This window comes from Podarcis filfolensis, assembly GCF_964270895.1.
Source record: "Podarcis filfolensis genome assembly, chromosome: 2".
In the NCBI taxonomy this organism is placed as follows: Eukaryota; Metazoa; Chordata; class Lepidosauria; order Squamata; family Lacertidae; genus Podarcis; species Podarcis filfolensis.
In genome coordinates, this window is record NC_139605.1 from 51341369 (window position 1) to 51364256 (window position 22888).

Sequence of the window (22888 nt, forward strand, 5' to 3'; positions counted from 1 at the left end):
GATAGATAATGAAGATGAATTTTTAACATACGCCATGTTATGAAATAAACATGGAGCTATTGGATGTAACCCACTGGCAATATCTACTGCTACATTTGTTAACATCTTTGTTTGGACCAGCAGCATTTTCAGCTTGAGACATCCGAAATACTAGAATTGGTTAAGTTATTTAACACTAAAAAAACTATTATTACTTTTTATAGATATTTATTATAAATAAGTCAATTTGATATTAAGAAATGAATGGAATAAAGAATGAGAGGTTCCTATATTGCCTCAACAATGGGATTATTTTAACTTCATGGACAAGTAAAATTAAATTTAATCTCATTTATACAAAATACAGTAGCCTAAAAACTGTAATTGTTAACAATTAACATATGATACCCTATACCCTCTGTTTTTATTTCAAAAAGCTCACTTTCTAATTTATTGCATTAATTTTTTTAAAAAAAATCCCAAAGTAAGAAAAAGATACCATTGGACACAATTTTGGATGAAGATGAATGTGTGAACTGATTCGTTTGTTTCTTAGAATTCTCAAGCAATGCCACGTATGAGGCTAACAAAAAATAAGTAAACCACACCTTAGTTCAATCAATAGAGAAATTCAAGCTGGAGAAGATATTCCTTAAGTTTGCCCAAGGACAAATTGTACAGTGGCTGCAGAATCTCTGGTGCAAACATTCTCTTTTATTGCCCTTGTGCACAGTGACAACCCACCTATTCGAACAGGCCTTTTACAGGGGATTGATTGCCTGGCTGGATTTTGACGATTATTGTTGTTGCTGCTCCTGTGGTGGGTTTTATCCTCTCCTTTAATTTTCCTGTTCGCATTTTTCATTATTGCTTCTCGGTGCGGCATTGCATTGCGACGACAGGTGGGTTGAAATATTTTAAATAAAATAGATGCAGTAGCAGTTCCTTGACCACATGGAGGAAAAAACAACAAAAACCCACCCCATATTCCCCCCGCCCATTTGCACTATGCCAGATGTGCGACAACCCATTTACCTCAGGGAACGCACAAAGGAATACAACATTTCAGTATGACTCAGCAGCATATCATACAAATTCTGCTGGATTACTTAGTGGAAGATGTGACTACAGTGGGTTTAGGTCACAGGCATGGCCAAACTTGGCCCTCCAGCTGTTTTGGGACTACAACTCCCATCATCCCTAGCTAACGGGACCAGTGGTCAGGGATGATGGGAATTGTAGTCCCCAAAACAGCTGGAGGGCCAAGTTTAGCCATGCCTGGTTTAGGACGCTTAGTGCAGTGGTGTGTAACTGCGTTTGTGTCTGAGCATGCCACGTTTGAAACCAGTCACAGCCTTCAGAGATTCCTTTTCTTCATTTAGCCTCCCTGTGTACCTGGACTTCTACTGTGGGTGGGCCAAATACATGGATATTAGCTATGTGCCCAGGTAGACAGTAACAGGGAAGGAAAGACATTACGTGGGCTTAACATACATTCTTTTATTTACAGGCCTTAAAGTGCTCTGAAAGGAGGAGGTGCCACTTGTCAGCATTTGGTTGTCTTCACCTTGCCAGACTTTCATCTGTATTACGGAGCCTAACACAGTCCTAAAACGAACTTGGAGAGTGGTTCTGCTTTCCAGCTGGGACCCCAGAATTCCTGAGTGAACCACTAACAGCTGACAAACATGGCTGGCTACACCAAGGCAGTCCAACTGCAGACTGCCATATCACAGTCACATGCCTGTTCAGTGCTAGGCAGATGAGGACCTCCTTGCTGCATAGGCGGGGCCCAGCAGGCGAGCCGCTCGAGAAACGCCTCAGAAGCGGAGCTGAATAAGGTAGCGAATGCGGCACTGACTCTCCTGGTAGATCAGGTACTCGCTCTGGGAGAAGCAGGAGCTCTTGTACTTAGCCATAGGAACAGGTTTTCCTGGGGATACCAGCACTTTTTTCCCATCCAGGATTATCTCTTTATCCTGCGCAGGGTCTGGGGATAGCACAGCAAGCCAGAAACAAAGAAAGCGAGAGGGAGGTTAGCATACGATTAACAGGCTGCAAAACATCACAACTGTTTCTTTCCAACCTTCAGGTTTACCTGGCTCAGTCACGCCGCAGGCCACGACACTGTCATAACCATCTGGGGGCTTGCGGAGCGAACAGTCATCCTGGGTGATGTGATGCTCTTTGCCAAGGGCCACCTCATTCAGGAACATAATCCCCACCCTATTGGAGGTGGTGCCAACTAGGGGGGGAGGAAGGAAAAAGAGGTCCCAGTGGTTAAAGTGATGGACAACAGGTACCCTGCTCAAGTCACATACACCGTACCGTATCCTTCCCTGTGCTCTGCTTCACATAGGCACACAAATCCAGTGGGATTAGGAAAGTAGGAGGATGAATATATCACGAGCATATTCCAGCTTTCAAAAAATAATAATAATCTCTGCTGAACAGGACAGATAGATCCCATCATGGATAGTATTGTTTTCAGATGGCATTGCCAATATCCTCTTCAAAAATGCAACCACAGGTTTCATCCTCCTGAATGGCATAGGATGAAAGCAAAGAAGTTGCTCTTTCAAACTGGGGCTGCTAATTTGGACGTCTCCAACTTCCAACTTCTATGAGGAAGGAATAGCTAGTGCACCAATACTCTGTATTGGTCCAAACAGACATGCACACTAGATCTTCAAGAGGATGAAAGTTGCTAGCAGCCTGCTGCACCACATCCCATACTGTTCTGGACTGTCTCATAACTGTCAAAAGCACCTTTTTTCAGTGGGCTGGGGTGGTCTTATCCAAGTAGTATGGATTGGCAAAAAAATGGGATGCCCTGCTTCTGGAAGAGGATGTGCTTTCCGCTAGAGCAAAGCCAAAGACCACCATGGTGTACATTCTCCAATCTGGAACAGGTTTTCACCCAATTGGTGCTAGAAGACTCTAAGGTTCATTTCCAGTTTACAAAAGACCTAAGTGCTTGTGAAAAGTGCCAGAAGGGACACAGCCAGGATCACTTAATGGAAATAGTTAAACACAGGCATATAAATGAACACTTTTCAGTTTTACCTCCCTTTCTCATATCTGTATCTATATACGCGAAAAGTAGCAGTGGCAGCTTTTAAAAGCATGTTGACATGGACCAGGGGTATCTGTATGGACCTGCCTTCTGCCCTGCCACTATTAAGACCAGAGAAGCAGCAGCAGCAGCAGCAGCAGCAGCAAACTACTGAGAAAACAGTGAAAATAACAAGAGGGGAGGCAGCCCTTGCAGCCCAAAGGGAGCACAGTGTTGGTTGCCTCACCGTATCCTGCCGATTTACTGTTCTCCGATGCAAAGTAGAGGCCCTTGCCCACACGCCCGCCGGAGTGCGGCATGATGCGTAGACCACTCTTCAGGATGGCTGCAATGACAGCCACGTTGGTGCCGTGCCAAAGCAGTCGCCTGTTCTCCAGGTGGCCGTGAGCCTTGAAACGGTTGCCCTGTTAGCAGAATGGGGTGGGGATAGAAAAAGAAGTTCAGCAAGCAGAGCTCTCCCTCCATGTGAAGGGTGCAATTTTATGCTTATGGGCAGCAAGATAAGCTTTCTATTGGGAGCACCAAGCATGGCTTGCACACACCGCAAAGCTGAACTGTGACTAGTCAGCCATGTGTAGCAAGGCGCCTATGGAGCATGAACTGGTGAGAACGTGTCCTCTTCCCCACTCCCTCCCAACACCAACCTACCGCCTACCAGCGGAGACACCTTTACAGAAAAAGGAAGTGGGGAAGAAGCTTTCTCCTTCAGTTGCTGGTTGTATTTTCACTCGCATAAATTGGGGTCAGATAGTGAGGCATGGAGAGCCACGTCCCCCCGCTTCCCCCTGACCTGAGTTTCCCCATCCCTGATCTACAGTGTGACAATGCTGTGTTAAGAGGCAAAGAGTTCTCCTTTGGGGTTATAGCTGGACTAGAGGGCCTCTGGTCTCTTCTGCCCCCATGTAGCCACTTTGGGTCTTGGGAATCCAAAGCTGCCTTTTCTCAACTACATCCCAAGAGCACTTCCAGCACCACTGACAACATTTGGGCACTGCCCCACAACATACAAGTTCTCTAGACAGCATCGGTCTGGCACCCGCAGTGCTGTGAGTGATACCTAGCCACTAACAGAGGGCTGTAGCTCTTTACACAAAAGCATCTGCTAGGCTCATTATGGGCCCTGCTGCTATACAGACCAACAGATGCCAAGGGCTGCCGACCAGCACAATGGGGGAAGGGCTGAGGCTCAGTAGGAGAGCCCATACTTTGCATGTAAAAGGTCGTATAGAGACCCCTGCCTAAAACCCAGGAGAGACACTGCCAGCCAGTGCTGGAATTCTGAGCTCAAAGGGCTCCATTTCAGGCAGCTTCCTATGTTCCACAAGGGATCCTGGCACTGCTGGAACCAAAGGAGAATAAGCCAGGAACCGGCATTCAGGGCCTTTCCTCGTTGCTATGCTCCTAGGTCTATTCTGTCTGGTGCCAGAGGCAGCTGCAAAGTGAGATGCTCTGGGTGGTTTTGCTCAAAGACAGAAGCCAATTTCAGGCAACTGGCAGAAGTACACACAGTCAGTTAACAGAAGGGAAGGGGTCCTGCCAGTTGACCTTACCTCGCCCTCTCTGTTCACCTTCCAGATGTTCAGGACTTGAAGCTTCCGATAAGTGCAGCCTGTCTTCTCTACGTAGTTTACAATCAGCTAATTGCAGGGAGCAGGAGAGAAGCAGAGGAAGAAAGTGATCATTAAAGCACTGAGGCAGACAGAGGAAAATGGAAAGTGCAGAGAATCAACATTTGCCCCCTGCATGCTGCCCCCACTTTTCAGAGGTCCTGTGCTTCCAACACAGGGGCATGCATAGCACTTTACAGTACCACAGCAACCAGACTGGGAAGCTTCCTGTAGGGTCACCCTACTTTATAATCCTCCGATGATGGGTCTACCAGGGTGAGTTCGCACTTTAAGAGCCCATAGTCCTTGTCCACTGGGTGTGGGACCTCTTCCACCTTCATTTCCTCCTCTTCTTCCTCTTCCTTCTTCTTCTGGGCCTGCATACTCTGGGCAAGTTCAATATCTGCCAGTACCTATCCGGAAAGGGAACCAATCTTCAGAAACACTGGTGGTGGGAGGAACCATTTGACGCTTACACTGCCATCCTATGTGAGCCTCACTTCCAAGTAAACATATCTAGGACTGTGCTATTGGTAGCCCATTTCAGCTAGGGAAATCTCATTGGTGCTCTAGCTTGAAATCAAAAGGGGGGAAGGTTAAGGTTTTTCATATGTTTTCAATATTGCTATTGGGGGTGGTGTGTGTGTGAGAGAGAGAGAGAGAGAGAGAGAATGAGAGAGAAAATTCAATAGTGTTTCTTTGTTTTTGGTTGTTAGTTTGCTAATGTTAATATTGTTTTGTAGATTATGAATGCTGTAGTGCTTTGTGAATCTTACAATATGACTTATAGTTGTGCTGTTTGGCTTTGTTTGAATTGCTTTGTTAATAGTGTTTTATAGAAGGTGGTTGTTTTACAGATGATTTCTAATTGCTTTACTGATGATTTGTTAATTATTTTATATGATTTATGTTTTAATTGCGATGTTCTATTATGTTATTGCTGTTTATTGTTTGTGAGCTGCTTTGTCATTTGTGTGAGTGAAAAGCCACATAGAAATGTAACAAATGAAATGAAATGAAGAAAGAGAGACTCTTGAACTCAAGAGTGGAAGCAATTATTAACCCTGAAGGCTGTACCCACTAAGCAGCCATTTTGGGTACTGAGGACTTATAGTGAAAAATCATAACTGGACCAGAGTTATTGGCCTTTTTGTTTTGTTAGTTCTCAAGATTATACCCTTCAGTTTCGAAAGGCTGCAGCTTGTTGGCAGAACAGCTGCATGCAGATGGTCCATCACAGGGAGCTACTGCCAATCAGTGTAGACAACATGGAGCTACATGGACAAAAGGTCTGACTTCGCATAAGGCAGCTACTGTGTTTCCATTGTTTGCAGGTAAGGCTATGGCTTAATGGTAGAACATCTGCTTTCCATGCAGATGACCTCCATGCAGAAGGTCCCTGGTTGGATCTCCAGGTAGGGTTGGGAATGTTCCCATCTGAAACCCAGGGGAGCTGCAGTTATTCAGTACTGGGATTGGCCCAGTACTCAGAGCTCCTTACCAGCAGCATGTCCTTCTTGGCTTGGACAACCTCCTGAGTGCTGATGGGTGGAGGCCGAGCCCGGCCAAAGTTGTGGGGGATGATGGTGTAGAAGCGAGAGGAGAGATCCTCCAGCTGCTTCTGCGAAGGCGGCTGCTTCTGCAGTGCTGTCTCAATGGCCTCCAGAGCTTCAAAGCCTTTGGCAATTTGCTGCTTGCTCAGTTTCCCCAGGGGCATCTTCTTCACATCTGGGAAAGGGGATTAAAAAGGGTGACATGAGGAAGTTTGGCAGAGATCAGTGTAACAACTCTGTGGACTTCCAAGAATCCTACAAATCAGTAGCTGAAACCACCCGGATCAAAACGCCACTACTTAGTTCAATTCATGCCCCTTTTCACTCTATAATTGAACCACTTTCTGCTCTTCCCAGGTTGGTCTTCATTTGTGACCAAGGACCAAAGAATCAAATCTCAACAGTACAGGTGACCTGAACTTCTCTCCCTCTCCCTCCTTCCCATAACCGAGTTTTCTCTCACTAATTGGTTTAGCTTGATGTTGTTACAACTATATATACCAGCTTTCTCTATTAGCCAAATGGATAGCAAACCACAATAAACAGATAATGTATGTTTGATGCCAAGAGCAGGCAAGATGGAGATATCATAGAGTTGGGAGAGACAACGCAGGAATCTCAGCTAAAGCATCCATGACAGGTGGCCATCCAACCTCTGTTTAAAAACCTCCAAGGAAGGAGAGTCCACCGCCTCTCATGGGAGTCTATTCCACTGCCGAACAGCTCTTACTGTCAGAAAGTTTTTCGAATGTTTAGTCGGACTCTCTTTTCTTGTAATCTGAAGCCATTGGGTGCTTCTCCCACCTGCTGCAAAGCAAACAACAACAACAACAACCCAACCCACCACCAAAAGATCCCTTGACCCTTTACCTAAATTCATGGTCTGCATGGCATCCTTAAACATGTCATTGCTGAAGATGAGGGAGACCAGCTCCTGAGTAGGCTTGTCCAAGGTGCAGGGCCGTATCCTTTGCTTGGATGGCTTCACTCCATCTACACTGTCCACCTTGGAAACAGGAAAGAACCAAGCTGGGTCTGGATATACACACAATTCAGCTTCTAGTGGGGCTGGACTTCACCCTTAGATTCACAGTAGGACACACAAGCTTTTACCTGGCAGTGAACACCTTTCAAAATAACAGGACTTAAGCAAGCACCCTTGAGCAAATGGACCTGCACATGGAAACGCTAACTGACTTCCATTAACTCCACCAACCCTGACGCAGTTCACTACAAGAGCTTATCCATGTTCTCTAACTCGCACAGACCTTGAAAACCTGCAGGAGTCCTCTAAATCACTGATAACTGGGAGATAGACTGTGATTAGGCTGCTAGGATAACTCTGTGAGGACTGGATTGGTGATCGAAGATCGCACACAGCCTGAACCAGGTGCTGCTGCTCTGCCCCGCTACTGACAGCATTGTTGTCTCTTACTAATGGTGTGGGGCAGGTGACTCAGTTGGGGCTGTGCAGGCACACCAGCAGAACTCATCTGGCACTCTCAGCGCCAGATTCAGCTAAGTAGTCCCGCCAGTTGAAGCCCACCCAAGTACTTTCGCTAGCGCAATGGGGCTTTCCACCTCCTTCCTTCCCCCGGCACCCCTGGGTCTGGTGGGCATCAGGGGAACCTCTGGAACAGTGGGTGAGAGAGAGGAAAGGGAAGATAATTCAATCAGGCAAGCAGAGATGCTTAATGCTATGCTGAACTCCTTCAGTCACTGGTCGGCCCACAGGAGATGCCTGATGCTATAATGCCCAGGGATCAACCACCTGGCTCTCCAAATGATGCCTCCCACTGGTCCTTGGGCCAAAGCTATGGTGTGTGTATGGGTATGCAAGGACAGGGACCAGATTCTCCCAGACACATCCCAGGTCTCTTCCCTGAACTTTGTGCTTTCATTTCAAAATGTCCACAGCACCATATGTTCTGAAACAACCAAAAAACCATATGGACAGTAATGAATAAGAAGTAAACCCACTCCTGGGCTTAGTGTGTTCTGGACACTGTGTGCCAAAGTATTGGGATGACTGATAAAGAAGCACTGGACCACTATTTTTCAGTTTGATTAATCTGTTACTTATTTTACCATAGTGATTTACCATGCAATCTTAGGTATGCTTACAGAGAAGTTGCATTCAATTCAATAGGACTCTCTTGCAAGTCAGATTGCACTGCCAACAAATCAACAAACCTAATTTTAAATGTATTAGTCTAGACTGTTTGCAATTAGGCTTTGTTTGTTTCTGCTGTTTTGCACTGACTTATGCCTCTCCCCAGTGTGCCAGTCTGCTCCCAGTGTATTCCTTGGCTCATTACCTTCACAGTCACCTCCTGCTCCTCTTCATCATCTGCATGTTGCACCTCAATCAAGGTGTACTTGCCATCGTGAGCCACAAAGTTCTCCCGGTCACCCCAGCTGTTCTTGGTCTTATCCCGAAATTTCTTCTCAAAATCCTTCTTGGCCGCCTCCAAGGATGGAAAGGCACTGAGTTTTGACTGCCCTACTTCTCCCTGCGAGCAACGAGAGGAAAGGAAACACATATCAGCAAGAGACAGAAACTTCTGCATCTTCTCCCACGTATCTTGTGCTTCCTTTCTTAGTCCTGCAATGAAAGAAGGGCAGGAAAGGATGGGCAAGGACACGGCCATCCTCACAGGCAGGAACACTCATACCTTCCACAAAGTAGGGTAACCTATAGAGGGGGACATGTCCTTGCATGCAACTGTACACTTTAGAAGGACATCTTGCATCATCTTGTCTGCTGGCCTATGTAGGTTCTGAAGGGACCACAACCTCTTTGTGGAAAGCACAATCCACCAATCCAGCCTTTGATACATGTTCTTCCACCAAGCTTCAGCCCTTCCCAGAGGAAACAGATAGCCTTCCAATTGCACGCACAGTGAGTCTCTGTTGAGCACAACGGTTCCCTGAAGTCCTTAATCTCCACTTTGAAGCAGAGGTAGATTTCCTTGCCCACTTAGTCCCATTTGCATTCTTTGCTCCCAGTCTTAGGGTGTTTAATCCTCCCCCCTCCCCCTGTAAGTGCAGCATGTTTTAGAAAGGTGAAAATAATCCAAGAGTGACTTCTCTTGATGTCTGAGCAACGATGAATTGTAATAAATATAAAGTGCCTCCAGAGTGGAAATTCAATTTAGGTCATTAGCGGCTGGAGTCTGGAGGCACACAGATTTATCACCTGGGTGTCTCAGAGATGCTTTTACAAAAAAGAAAAAGAGAAAAATACTGCCCAAGAGCCATTTTAGCATTTGAGGCAGCCATCTTCTAGCCACTTACCTAGGTGCAAGCCCTATTGAACTCACTGGGACTTACTCCTGAGTAGACATTGTTTATGTTTACCCTGGTGCACTGCAAGAGACTTGCAAAGTAGATAAAATCATTCTCTATTTTGCTGTTACTTCTATTTCTTACAGCACCTCAAGATTCTCATAAAAGTTTTAGTGAAGTAGCTAATAATATGTGCCTAATTCTATATTTCTTTTTTCTTTCCCCACTCCTTATCCCTTTCTCATTTTGCCTGGAATTTTCTCAGATCAGCATCTGTTCCTAAATATTGGAATCTCTCTCCAACAAAAGCAAAGGCATATGACATTTATCCTACTGATTTGCACTGTTCTACAAGGTTTGGGAAGCACCTTTTAGAGACATATATTCTTCTTGCACCATTTCCTCTAATCAACTTGGCTTTCAGGTTTTTAGCATGGGTATGTAAACAGCTGTACATATTGTTCCTCTTTAAATATTTTATATGCATTTTTCCCTACTGTAAAGGAAATTTTGTATTAGTTTTTATAGAATGCTTGTCATCTGTTTACAAGGGACGCGGGTGGCGCTGTGGGTTAAACCACAGAGCCTAGGACTTGCTGATCAGAAGGTCGGTCGTTCGAATCCCCGCAACAGGGTGAGCTCCCGTTGCTCAGTCCCTGCTCCTGCCAACCTAGCAGTTGTGCAATTTTGAACTTGTGCAATTTTGCCATTGCAACACAGGTCCGGAAGAAGCAAACAACAATTGCCTCGCGTTGATTCTCTAAGGTCACTGGCCGCTTACTAGATTAAAGGCAAACAGCTTGCAAAACAGACTTCAGGGGGATGGCTCTGAGCGCCCACAAGCTTATTTGAGCCAAGAGCACCAGAAGCTGCACCAGCGAGCTCTGGATGGGAAGTGTGCTTAAGCTCTCAGTCGTTCCTTCGCAGTAACGCTTTTGCCTCTTCACAGTTTGGGTTAAAACGGCCCCCTGGGCCTAGTCAGGCTTGCAGGTCACCTCTGACATCTAGTGACTGTTGCTGTTCTGTGTTCCACAAGGGCATAGCCAGGGGACAGCTGCCCCTCAAATCAAGTAAATAAATAAAAATACTTAACTGACCAATCACAACACAGGTAGCTCAATTCTGCCCCCCTGAAACATAAATCTGGCTGCGCCCATGGTGTTTTGCCTTGTTAATTTAAAATGTTTTGCAATATTAAGAAAGCAGGGCAAATAAAAGGGAGAAATGTGTGGCAGTGCCATTAGCCCAAAGCATGGTGTCCTCAAGATGCTGCTATGCTACAGCTTCCATGATCTCTGACCTTTGGACCACACTTGCTGGGGCTGATGGGAGTTGTAGTCTTAACAGCATCTGGAGGGCACCCTGTTTGGCTACTCCAGGCTCAAGAGTTAACAGGGAGTCATTTTAGAAGAGCGTACCTGGATTAGACCAAAGGTCTGAAACACAGGACATTATTACTACTGGAAAAAGGCTTATTTCCTCCCCCCCCCCAATCGCAAATGCCCAGAAGCCGCAGACCAAGAGAGCTGCACACTGTGGCCTTCCTACCTATTACTCTGAAGTGGTAACACACTGCTCCAAGACAATTATTTTGTGAAACCATTATCTGTGGCAAGTCCGCTGAAACACTGCACCTGATATACCAACAGCTCTAGGCTAAGCGAAGCGAGAATCCACATTAGCAGGCTAAAGGTGTTTACAACCTTGTAAACAGTTTTATGGCAGCAGCAGCAGTCAGCCTGCTTCAGCATAAGAACTGGGTGATCTCAGCTCTGTAGCCACTTAACCCCAGGGAATCTTGTACCACTTTAATGGTGCCCAGAGGCCCTAACACTTAGGTGTCACGTATGTGAAACTATTCCTTTCCTTAGTTCCAACTCCTGCTCATTCGACTTTCTTGACTCACTCTCTCCTGTGTCTCAATGGTCAATGAGGAATGGTATTTTCCAGACTTTCTTAATGCTAGGCCTGCCACCTCGTATCTTTTAACCAACCTGGGGAATATTAAGCAATAAATATGGCTAGGAACACAGGGTCTGGACGTGTTATGGCTCTGCAAACCGTCATTCAGGAAACATTGCTGGAAGAGTTAAAGCCTTCTTTTAAATTGGCTAAGGTCTGGGCTATCTTTCCCCCTTTATTCCAGTGCTAGGCATCACTATCCACAGCTGTATATAATTGTGTCAGTCTTAGAGAGATGAAGACCCCCACCCACACAGATTTTTAAGAAAAGAACAACTGCAGGGGCCATCCTGAGGGCAAGCTACTCACCACACGGCCCCAACGGTTCCAACAGCTGTACTTCCCATTCTGTTCTATGAGTTGGATGATGTAGAACTTGTTGTTATTGTGGCCAATGTTGGTCTGGTTCAGCATGCAATCGTAGTCCTCGTGAATCTAAAATCGTAACAGGCAACATGAATGCCCCTAAGACACCCACAGCAACCTCTGTGTGGCTAAATCCCTGCCTGTGATTGACATCTGGCAAAACGGGAGGACAATCAGAGCCTGGCACTTAAAGAGTATTGCAAGAACTAACAAATACCAAGTGCTAATAAAGTCTAGGCCAGAATCCAAGAGGATAAATTCCAAGTCTGGCTGGACTCTCCCAATGGCATCCTCACCTTGATTAGTAGTTTTTGCTAAAAGATCTCTGCAGAAGACAAATGGGCAGAAGTGGTCCTGAAGGACAGAACACTGTCCAATCCTAATAAGCCTCTGGCAGGGCGGGGGGACAATTTTTGGTTCCATTAATTTCCCCCCTCCTCTACTTGGGATACGCATAGGCAAACTCGGCCCTCCAGATGTTTTTGGCCTACAACTCCCATGATCCCTAGCTAGCAGAACCAGTGGTCAGGGATGATGGGAATTGTAGCCTCAAAACATCTGGAGGGCCGAGTTTGCCTATGCCTGACTTGGGACATGCAGCCCTGGCTGCCCTGCTAAAGGAAGGCAAAGAAAGCTTCAGGAAGGGAGAGAAGCCTCAAGATTCAGTGTGTACTTTGACTTTGACCTTCACTGCCTCACCACAGGTGCCCACAAGAGACAGGAGGACTCCCATTATGCTACACTATCCCATTGCAGGGCCAGGTGACAGGGGGAATGACCCCTTCCCCACCCCCCAATGGATGCTGGGCACAGGGAACACTTCAGCCAGAGCTTTGCTCTCACCTTGGCGTTATCAACGTCGCTCAGCTGACAGGCAGAGTCAATTTTGGCCTTGAGCTTCTCTTTGGGAGCTGCCTTCAGTGCCTCCACGGTGGAGCGGAAACTGTCTTCTTCAGGTTCAGCCTTTAGCTCCGGCTCCTGTTTCACTTTCTTGCCCTTGGCTGCTGCCGTGGTTTCGGCAGGGGCTTTGCGCTTTGGTGGCATCGTTCCCTTCAGAGCCTTACCCTGTTTCCCAAAGGAGTCAGGCTGCTGCTCTTATTCAACTGCAAAAAAAAAAAAAGGGAGGCCAGTTAATTATTGACTCAGGAGGTCACTAGAAGTACCAGTCCCTTCTCTGTGATTTCGTTTAAGTGAGAACAGGGAAAAGACTTGTCTACTTCAAACATTACCATTAAATAAATTTTATAAAGGAATACTGGAGTAGTTCCTTTCTGCCGACTGATCAGGCTCTTCAATAAAATTCTGGCAAAACACAGACTTTCCAAAAGACTGACTTAGCGGCAACAGCACACTGCTGGGTATTACAACAGCCAAGACCCCAAGGTGTGCTCCTGCTGGCATAATGTAGCTCCAAAGACTTCTGCTTTTCTTTCCTGACAGATTTGGATGACATTCCCACATATGAGAATTCCGAGTGTGGCTGTGCACTCTGCTCAGATCTAGCAAAGGCTGCATATAGATATAGGCCATGGTAGGCAAACTAAGGCCCGGGGGCCGGATCCGGCCCAACTGCCTTCTAAATCTGGCCCACGGACGGTCCAGGAATCAGTGTGTTTTTACATGAGTAGAATGTGCTCTTTTATTTAAAATGCATCTCTGGGTTATTTGTGGGGCATAGGAATTCATTCATTCCCCCCACCCAAAAAAATATAGTGTGGCACCCCACAAGGTCTGAGGGACAGTGGACTGGCCTCCTGCTGAAAAAGTTTGCTGTTCCCTGATATAGGCTGTGTACATACCATACGGGTAAAGAATATTTAAAGCACATACCTTCCCCTAAAATATCCTGGGAACCATAGCTCTGGGAATTGTAGCTCTGTGAGGGATAAACTACAGTTCCCAGGATTCTCTGTGTGGGGTGCGCGCGCTTCAAATGTATGGTGTGCGCGCAGCCATAGAATATTATGTAAATGTAGAAGCTCAACATGCAAATTGATTATGTATGAAACAGCAGCAGCATTCTAATCTAACACTGAGGAGGGAAATGCAAACCTTTGGGTTAACAGCCAGGTGCACTGACCCATTGTGCCACAGAGATGAACATGTTGTCTTTAGTCCTAGGCCCACAGGCCCACACCCTAGGCAAACAGCCATACGACAACTATCAGAGCCAAATGCCGGTTTCATAGCTGACTCAGCCCCAAGCCCTCTCCTTCCTAATCACCCTGTTAGTTCAGACCTTTATTCCTTTGACAGCAGATCTTCCTTTTCGGTTTTTAACTGTATCAATCTGTTAACAAATCAGCCTTGGGAAATCTGGAACCTTTGGCTGGACCTTATTATGCTTCCCATCACCTGTAGGTTTGTCAGCTACTCCAGACGTTTTAAATTCTGATTTGCTAATCCAATGCCAGGAACAGGCAAGGAGGCAACTTTTAACTTGCATACAGCTGACTGGCAGTCAATGGCAGGAGAATATTTTCCTAATGAGTCACAACTGAAAGTGCACGGTTAGCACTTCCGGAGGCGGCGCCAACGGCAATGGCGGTCTCCTTCTGAGTAGGAGGAGAAGCTCCGTAGAAAGTGGGTCTGTCCGCTACGGCGAAGCGGAGACCCAACCAGAAATCGCAGGCAGAAAGAGCCTGCAAGCTTGGGACCCAGCAGGCACCTTTTGCGCCCCCCGCTTTAGCAAGGGAGCCCCGTAAGGGGTTCCGGTGTGCAGCGGGAGTGGCGCGGTGCTACGGGTCGATTGCTGCGTCTATGGAGCGAAGCCGCGTAGCTGTTGCCGGAGAGCGCTGACCTTTTTCCTGTGAAATTCGGCTCTAAAGAGAACATCCGTGAGTAGGGGAATCTTAAGAATTTCGGATTTGAAGAGAAAAAATAAGTGAATTTGGGCTCCGAAGCGGAAAGGTGCAAACAGGAAGGAATCTGCGACCACCAGGAAAATAGCCGAGGAGGCAAAAGAAAAAGCTGAGGAGGCAAAAGAAAAAGCTGTGGCTGTAGAGGGAGAAATAAAACCAATACGTAAACAGATTGGGGACCACCAGGCCTTATTGTCTATGGTTGAATTGAGAGAGAGGCAGACAAACTTGAGGATCAGAGCGGTGCCAGAACTTGAGAAAGATAATTTGAACGACTATCTATCACAGGAATTTGAGAAATTTTAGAACTTGGAGCTGGACAAAGATTTTAAGATAGTGAGCGCCTTTAGACTTGGAAGAGGAGGGAGGAAAAACAGGGTGAGAGACTGTTTGGTGACCCTCCGTTCGAAGGAGGAACGGGACAAAATACTGGGTGCTCACTTTCAGAAGACTTTAGAGATTAATGAGTCCAGAGTGGAGATTTTTAAAGATATTCCGAAACATCTTCTGGATTTGAGAGTTAATTACGGAGATTTGGTGGCCTTGCTGAGAAGGAACTCTATTGCTTTCAGATGGGAGTTCCCCCAGGGACTGTCCTTTACATTTAAAGGGAAAAAGTTCAGAATCAGATCAGTGGAAGATAAGGAAAAATTTCTGAGAGACTTTGAAGAAGATCTACAAAAGGAAGCGACAGATGTGCTAAAAGCCTTGAGACCAGGAGTAGACACTGTACTACCACCTTTGGAATTTGATAAATCGAAAAGGAAGATACCACCGCAAGAACTTGACGAACTTTTGGGAGCGACTGGAGGAAACTAGAATAACTACACCGTGTCTCTGCAATTATTAAGTTGGAACATTCATGGTTTTAACTCTCCGGAGAAAAGGAGAAAAGTCTTTCACATATTGAAAAAGGAACAATTGGACTTAATTTGTTTACAGGAAACCCACGTGGTAAGGCTCCACAGAAAAGTTCTTATTAATAAAAGATTGGGTCAAGAATTTATCTCATCGGACAAAGTTAAAAAGAGAGGAGTTGTTATCTATGCAAAAGAGAGCCTATCACCGAAATTTGCTTTTAAAGATGAGCAAGGAAGATTTGTCGCAATTGAGATCCAACTACAAGGTGAAAAATATTTGATTGTAGGAGTATATGCACCAAATGAGGGGAAATCTGAATTTTTCAAGAAACTGCATGAGACATTGTTGGAATATATGGACTATAACATCATTTTGATGGGAGATATGAATGGAGTGGTATCTACTAACATGGATAAGTCGCAAAGACAGGTGGTAACTAAAGACGGCAGACTACCAAAAACCTTTTTTGAACTAGTTGACAATATGGACCTTACGGATATTTGGAGAACTAAGAACCCCCTTGGAAGAGAGGGAACATTCTTCTCTGAAGCCAACATGACCTGGACAAGAATTGATCAAATATGGATAACTAGAGGACTGGCACCTAAGGCACGAAAAGTGGAAATTTGCCCAAAAACTTGCTCCGACCACAATGCAGTGAAGATGGAGATGAAACTAATGCCAATCGGTTCTTTTAGATGGAGAATGAATGACACCCTGTTTAGAGATCAGGAGGTGACTAAGAAGGCCCAAAAAACTTTGAGAGACTATTTCGAGATAAATTTGAACACTACGGTGGAAAAAAGAACAATCTGGGACGCAGGCAAAGCGGTCATGAGAGGGTTTCTGATTCAACAGAATGCAATAAAGAAGAGAACCCAAAATGAGAAAAAAGATAAAATCCTGGAAAAAATAAAAGAAGGAGAGAAAAGACTAAGAGCGAAACCAAAATCCCAAGAGATTCTGAGAGAAATTAAGTTATATCAAGTACAATATATGAAAATGATAAATCAGGAAGTGGAATGGAAAATTAAGCAGATGAGACAAAAGTCCTTTGAATCGGCCAATAAATGTGGGAAACTGCTAGCATGGCAGATGAAGAAAAGACAGAAATTAAATACTATTACAAATTTGGAGGTAAATGGAAAGATCATACAGAATCCATTGGAAATTAGAAACTGCTTCCAGAGATACTTTAAACAACTCTATACACAAGGGCCACAGAAAGAGGCCGAGTTAGACCAATTCCTGAGCAAAAATGGATTACAAAAAATTTCCCAAGAAAAAAAGACATTGTTGAGTGACAAAATTACAGAACAGGAAGTGGCGGGTGCCATTCAAAATATGCAGTTGGGCAAATCTCCAGGACCAGACGGTTTAACCTCCAAATATTATAGAGTTTTGAAAGATTGGTTAATTCGGCCACTAATGGAGGTGTGCAATGAGATATTAGAGGGGAAAAAGGCACCGGAGTCGTGGCAGGAAGCTTACATTACACTTATACCGAAAACTGAGTCTGAAAAGACGCAACTTAAGAACTACCGCCCCATATCCCTTCTTAATGTGGATTACAAAATATTTGCTGACATTTTGGCTAATAGGTTAAAAAAAGTGCTATTGGAAGAGATCCATAAGGATCAAGCTGGCTTTCTCCCGGGTAGACACTTGTCGGACAATACAAGGAACATAATTAACATTTTGGAGAAGTTGCAAGTGAATATAAATACTAAAGCAGTTCTAATCTTCATAGACGCGGAGAAAGCCTTTGACAACATTTCTTGGAGTTTTATGAAGAAAAATCTTCAGGGGATGGGGGTGGGTCAAGGGTTTGAAAATGGTATAAGTGCAATTTATTCAGAACAAAAGGCTAAATTAATTGTTAATAATGTGGTGACAGAGGGATTTAAGATAGAGAAAGGTACACGACAAGGCTGCCCAATTTCCCCATTGTTGTTTATATCAGTCCTGGAGGTACTATTGAACATGATTAGAAGGGACCGTCTGATTAAAGGCATTCAGGTCGGAGCTAAGCAATATAAATTGAAAGCATTTGCAGATGACTTAGTTTTAACATTACAGGAGCCAGAATCTAGTTCGAAAAGAGTTTTGGAAGTGATTCAGGAATTTGGGCAGATGGCTGGTTTTAAGTTGAACAAGTCAAAAACTAAAGTTCTTGAGAAAAATCTAACACCGATCGAGAAAGAAAGGTTTCAGAAGGAGACAGGCCTAACAATAGTAAAGAAGGTCAAATATTTGGGGGTCAACATGACTGCTAAGAACTTAAACTTATTTAAAGATAACTATGAGAAATGTTGGTCAGAAGTGAAGAAAGATTTAGAGATATGGTCAAACCTGAAGCTTTCCTTGTTGGGTAGAATTGCGGCTATAAAAATGAATGTATTGCCAAAGATGTTGTTTTTGTTTCAATCCTTGCAAATTTTAGACAAAATGGACTGTTTCAAGAAGTGGCAGAGAGATATCTCTAGATTTGTCTGGCAGGGCAAGAAGCCCAGAATAAAATTTAAAATACTAACTGATGCTAAAGAAAGAGGTGGATTTGCCCTGCCAGACCTGAAACTTTATTATGAATCGGCCGCATTTTGTTGGCTGAAAGAATGGCTGCTTCTTGAAAACACAGACATTTTGGATTTGGAAGGTTTTAATAACGTTTTTGGGTGGCATGCATATCTGTGGTACGACAAGGTCAAAGCTCATAAAGCATTTAAAAACCATATTGTCAGGAAAGCATTGTTTAATGTCTGGTTAAGATATAAAGACTTACTGGAGAATAAAACCCCAAGGTGGTTGTCACCAATGGAGGCAAAGGCACTCAAAAAGTCCAATATGGAGGCCAAATGGCCGAAATATTGGGAAATACTGGAACAAGAAGGAGATAAATTGAAATTGCAGAGCTGTGAGAAATTAAAAGATAAGGTGCGAGATTGGCTACACTATTTTCAAATAAGAGAAGCCTTTAACATGGATAAAAAAATAGGTTTCCAGGTGGAAAAATCAAAATTGGAAACTGAGTTGTTAGAACCCAAAACTAAAATACTTTCAAGAATGTATAACTTGCTGCTAAAATGGAATACGCAGGATGAAACGGTTAAATCTGCAATGATTAAATGGGCTCAAGATGTTGGTCATAACATTATGTTTGCTGACTGGGAACAGTTGTGGACCACAGGTATGAAATTTACGGCATGTAATGCCTTAAGAGAGAATATTATGAAAATGATATACAGGTGGTACATGACCCCAGTCAAGCTTGCAAAAATCTACCATTTGCCCGACAATAAATGTTGGAAGTGTAAAGAAAATGAAGGAACATTCTTTCACCTTTGGTGGACATGCCCAAAGATTAAGGCTTTCTGGGAGATGATATACAATGAAATGAAAAAAATATTTAAATATACATTCCTTAAGAAGCCAGAGGCTTTTCTCCTGGGCATGGTGGGCCAATTGGTGCCAAAGAAGGACAGAATTTTCTTTATGTATGCAACAACAGCAGCAAGAATCCTTATCGCAAAGTATTGGAAGACACAAGAGCTACCCACCCTGGAAGAGTGGCAGATGAAGGTGATGGACTATATGGAATTGGCAGAAATGACTGGCAGAATCCGAGACCTGGGAGAAGAGTTGGTGGAAGAAGACTGGAAGAAATTTAAAGACTATCTTCAGAAATACTACAAAATTAATGAATGCTAAAACTGTGCTTGGGCTGGTAATAAGTGGTAATTAGTGATAAAAGTTAAATAAGATTATGCAAAAAAAAGGTATTGATGATTGGCTGAAAATATCGATATAGAATGTGTCATGGTATAAAGTTTAAATATTTGAAAAAGGGTAAGAATTTGCTGAATTAAATATCTAAACGGGAATACAAAAGGGGGGAGGCGTGAGGAGGTCAAGAACATAAGCATATGAATTCGAGGTTATTGGGAATAATGGATTTGTTTTTACTTTTTGTTTTTTGTTTAAATTTAATTTTTCTTAATTAGTTGTGATTTTTTTCTTGTATTTCTGTGTGTTTCTTTTTTCTGTAATTTATGGTCTCTTTTTTATTTTGAGAATTTCTATTTTTCCTTTCTGTAAAACTTTAATAAAAATTTATTTTAAAAAAAAATAAATGAAAGTGCACGGTTATGTTCATGCTATTTCAATAACAGTGCACAGCTTTCCCTAACAAGTCACAGCATTATTGCACAAGAGGAAACTGTCTTTTCTAGGCCTTAGAAACGGTATACTTGCATACAATATAATGGATTTTGGAAGCATTATAGCCAGAAGGTAAGACTTGGAGAGGAAAGGTGAACCAACGGATGCTGTTTGAGAACAGGTGAGATAATGCTTGAACACAGCAAAGGAAGGAGTCCGAGAAACAGACTGATTATCTGGTGGAGGTGAGAGAGAATAGCAGGTGAGATGGTGGATGGGATCAGATGGCATCAAGAAAGCATGCACAGGGACTGAGTGAGGAATTCCCAAACTATGGTCCATGGGCTTCAGTCAGGTGGTCTATGGAGCATCTATGAATTGGTGGCTAATGATGAGAGAAACAACACGTCTACCTCACTAAATAATCACATTGATTTTTAACTATGTTTTGGCAGCTTTTTTATTGCTTACATTTTATTATGTTACAATTTGAATTCTACAACATTCAAATTGTAATACAATAAAATGCAATAATAGTAAAAACAGCCATACAGTGTCTAACACAGCGCATCACAATTGCTACAACAGTTAGGAAAAACATAAATGGTCTGCCCAGACCCTCATCAATTGGTCTGTGGGGAGCTTAGCCACAAGACGGGGGAATAAACAAACAAGTTTTCTAAAAGCCAGGTACAGTGATGCAAGGTTTTGAAATGTAACATCATTGCTATGCAGCATGGTTGGAGGCAGAAATATAAGACCAGCTAACAACAGATGAATGTATGATATCCAGCAAGCAGTCCTCTAGATGCACTAGTGCTCTTTGAACTCAGAACAAAATTATTTGAGTAATAAACAGCTCAAAGTCCGCCAGTGCTCCTGGGCTCTGCCTATCTACATATTGTGTTCCGGGAGACAGTCTGCTAGGACTCAACCATGTGTACATTCACTAGTTTCACTACAAAACCAATAGAGATACCAAATAACAGAAGTAGACAGATCAATATTATGCAAATGTTCTTATCTTTCAGGATCACTGGACTTGCCTCTATGCTTTGCTACCTATATTAATGAAGAGGCAGAGGCAACTTCCTTTGCCTTTGCCTTCATGCTAGTATCCTCCTCCTGCTTGAATTAAGAATGTGATTTGCACCTTGAATTGAGGAATTTAGTGCAAATCTAGTAGAAAATCCTGTTCTTTAGTATTATTTAACATCTTAAAATTGAGAGAAATTGCTGCCTCATAACAGGGTTGTTTTGTTATCTGCACCTCCCGACTCCGTAAAACCAGTCTACACAACAATAATAATTTTTACTATTTATACCCCGCCCATCTGGCTGGGGTACCCCACTCAGCTGACAGCATACAGCAAGCTCAACAGTTCTGGTCCAGAAAGGGGCTTGCTAAATAAATAGCATACTCAAACAAGCAAGCCAAACCACACAAAGCAAAGATTTAAAAAACAAAAAGCAATCAAATCTTACCAGAGAGAAAAAACCTTCTGAGTCATGTAAGCAATCATCCATAGCCTGCTGTATGCAAAATGTATAGCATACATACTCTGATGATGGAAAGTATGCACTCTTGATGCACAAATGAAAAGCGCAAATGGTCTTTTTGGGGGGATGGGGCGGGGCAATTAAGAGCCAATATTGGCATCATACTACAGATGGGCAGCCCACTGGCTGCTTTCACAGGTTGTCTCCGAACTGCGCAACTTTTGGAAGACTTGCAAATAATTTCGCCAAAGGTTTCAAGCCATGCAAGAATTTTTGCTGGCCCACCAATACTGTACGGCTGTATTAATAATGTGGAACATAATGTGTGTGGGGAGGAAAGGGGAATAATTTACTTACTGTATTTCTCTCCTGCCCTTCTTCCTGAAGACCAAGGAGGCAAGAATCAGGACTTTCCCCAATTTACCAGATAGGTGTTTACACTCAAAGGATGCTATGTGGGGATTTGCCCCTTTAAAAAGTGGGTAGCGACCCATTAACTTGCGGAGGAGGGTCAAAGCAAAAAGCGCACAGCCCTGTCAAGTACTCGCTTAGGATCAGCGCCAGCGAGGGCGCAACTACAGCGGAGGTTCCAGCCAGGATTAAAAGGAATCAGCAGTACCCCGTTATCAAGATACAGAAGCTCTACGTTGCTTGGGGACGTCTCCTGCACCTCTCTCTAATTCGAAGAAATCAGATCCGGTATAGACAGCTACGGATTCTGTCCACGTTCCCCGACTGTCGCAGAGACAAACAAGATAAAGGGCCAGTCGCCGCCACCCAGCTATTTATTTACTTCTCAAACCCCACCCCACCTCCCGCCTGCCCAGAGTAGCAAAACTCACCGCGCTGTGGGTGGGTGGTGCACCGGCTCTTCGTAGCCCGGTGGTCCTCCTAGACGCGGAGGGCTGCAGAAAGAAGCCAGGCAAAGTGGCAGGGCAAGTTTGGGCAAGTCGGAGGGCGACTCTCCCTCGCTTGCCGTCTCCTCCTCCCGCCTGGTGACCTCAGCCTTCGATCAGCGGATGCAGCAACACGCCTCCCAGGGAAGGAGCCAGCCCAGCGCAGAGGCATGGAAGGGGCTGAGTAGCAGAGCCCGGCTGCACGCCGAGCTGTCAATCAACGCGTGCTAGAACAGCCGGACCAGCCAAGCCCACACAAGGAGCGCAGAAACTTCTTCTGCATCCACTCACTTGTTTGGGCACTAAATTAAACTAATGTTTTTATTAAATTAACCCCCCCCCAAATCTCCCATGCATGAATGAACAGCGATAAGAGCACCAGGGATTATTGAGGGTTGTGCGTGTCCCTGAAAACAAGGGCACCCAGAAGGGGAAACTCTTGATTCCTGTCATCCCGTGCAAACTAGCAAACTGCACGGGCAATCTGCGGTCTCTTCGCTCCCCCGGCTTTGCATAGCTCTGTGGTTCACCCCGCCCCCCTGCGCATTCCAAGGGCTAAGCCACGTCCCCACCCACTCCGCCAGCTGGCCTCTTGTGCCTCCCAGCGCCGCCGCCTCCCCACCCCTCGTCCCTCCTCTTCTGCCATAAGCCTCCCCAAAGTCCGGGCATGCAAAGGTGCAAGCGCACCGGTCCCCGCCGTTATTGCTCCCCCGCTGCTGCCGCTCCAAGCCCGCCCCCAACTGGTGCGCGAAGCACAATGCAGAAGCTGCGCGCGCCCTGC

At 44.6% G+C, this 22888-nt stretch overlaps 1 protein-coding gene and 1 long non-coding RNA gene across 3 annotated transcripts in view; one reads left to right on the forward strand and one right to left on the reverse strand.

The window, feature by feature from the left end:
* Window positions 1–673: 673 nt before the first annotated feature.
* PARP3 (poly(ADP-ribose) polymerase family member 3) lies at window positions 674–22196 on the reverse strand. Of its 2 annotated transcripts, none has more exons than XM_083603429.1 (11): window positions 22054–22196; window positions 12675–12934; window positions 11775–11900; window positions 8534–8728; window positions 7086–7221; window positions 6164–6390; window positions 4908–5075; window positions 4606–4692; window positions 3282–3459; window positions 2078–2224; window positions 674–1969 (listed from the first exon to the last, which is right to left on the reverse strand). In XM_083603429.1, exons 2-11 carry the CDS (start codon window positions 12873–12875, stop codon window positions 1800–1802), a joined length of 1635 nt encoding a protein of 544 aa, XP_083459555.1. In that variant the 5' UTR covers window positions 12876–12934; window positions 22054–22196; the 3' UTR covers window positions 674–1799. The 2 variants fall into 2 exon arrangements, with proteins under 2 accessions (XP_083459555.1, XP_083459556.1); XM_083603430.1 differs by lacking the exon at window positions 22054–22196 and adding an exon at window positions 21569–21707.
* Window positions 6410–22888, forward strand: part of LOC310757869 — a 118784-nt gene continuing 102305 nt past the window's right edge. The window contains exons 1-2 of the long non-coding RNA XR_014545521.1: window positions 6410–6624; window positions 9769–10110. This is a non-coding gene — a long non-coding RNA (uncharacterized lncRNA). The remainder of the gene's footprint in view (window positions 6625–9768; window positions 10111–22888) is intronic.

Bases quoted from the DNA above. Each gene is read 5' to 3' on its own strand.
- PARP3 (XM_083603429.1), bottom strand. From the start codon at position 12,875: ATGCCACCAAAGCGCAAAGCCCCTGCCGAAACCACGGCAGCAGCCAAG. The intron at 8,729-11,774 runs GTGAGTAGCTTG...CGTTGCTCGCAG, and splicing joins GGAACCGTTGGGGCCGTGTG to GGAGAAGTAGGGCAGTCAAA. The intron at 4,693-4,907 runs GTAGGGTGACCC...CCCTGCAATTAG, and splicing joins CATCATCGGAGGATTATAAA to CTGATTGTAAACTACGTAGA.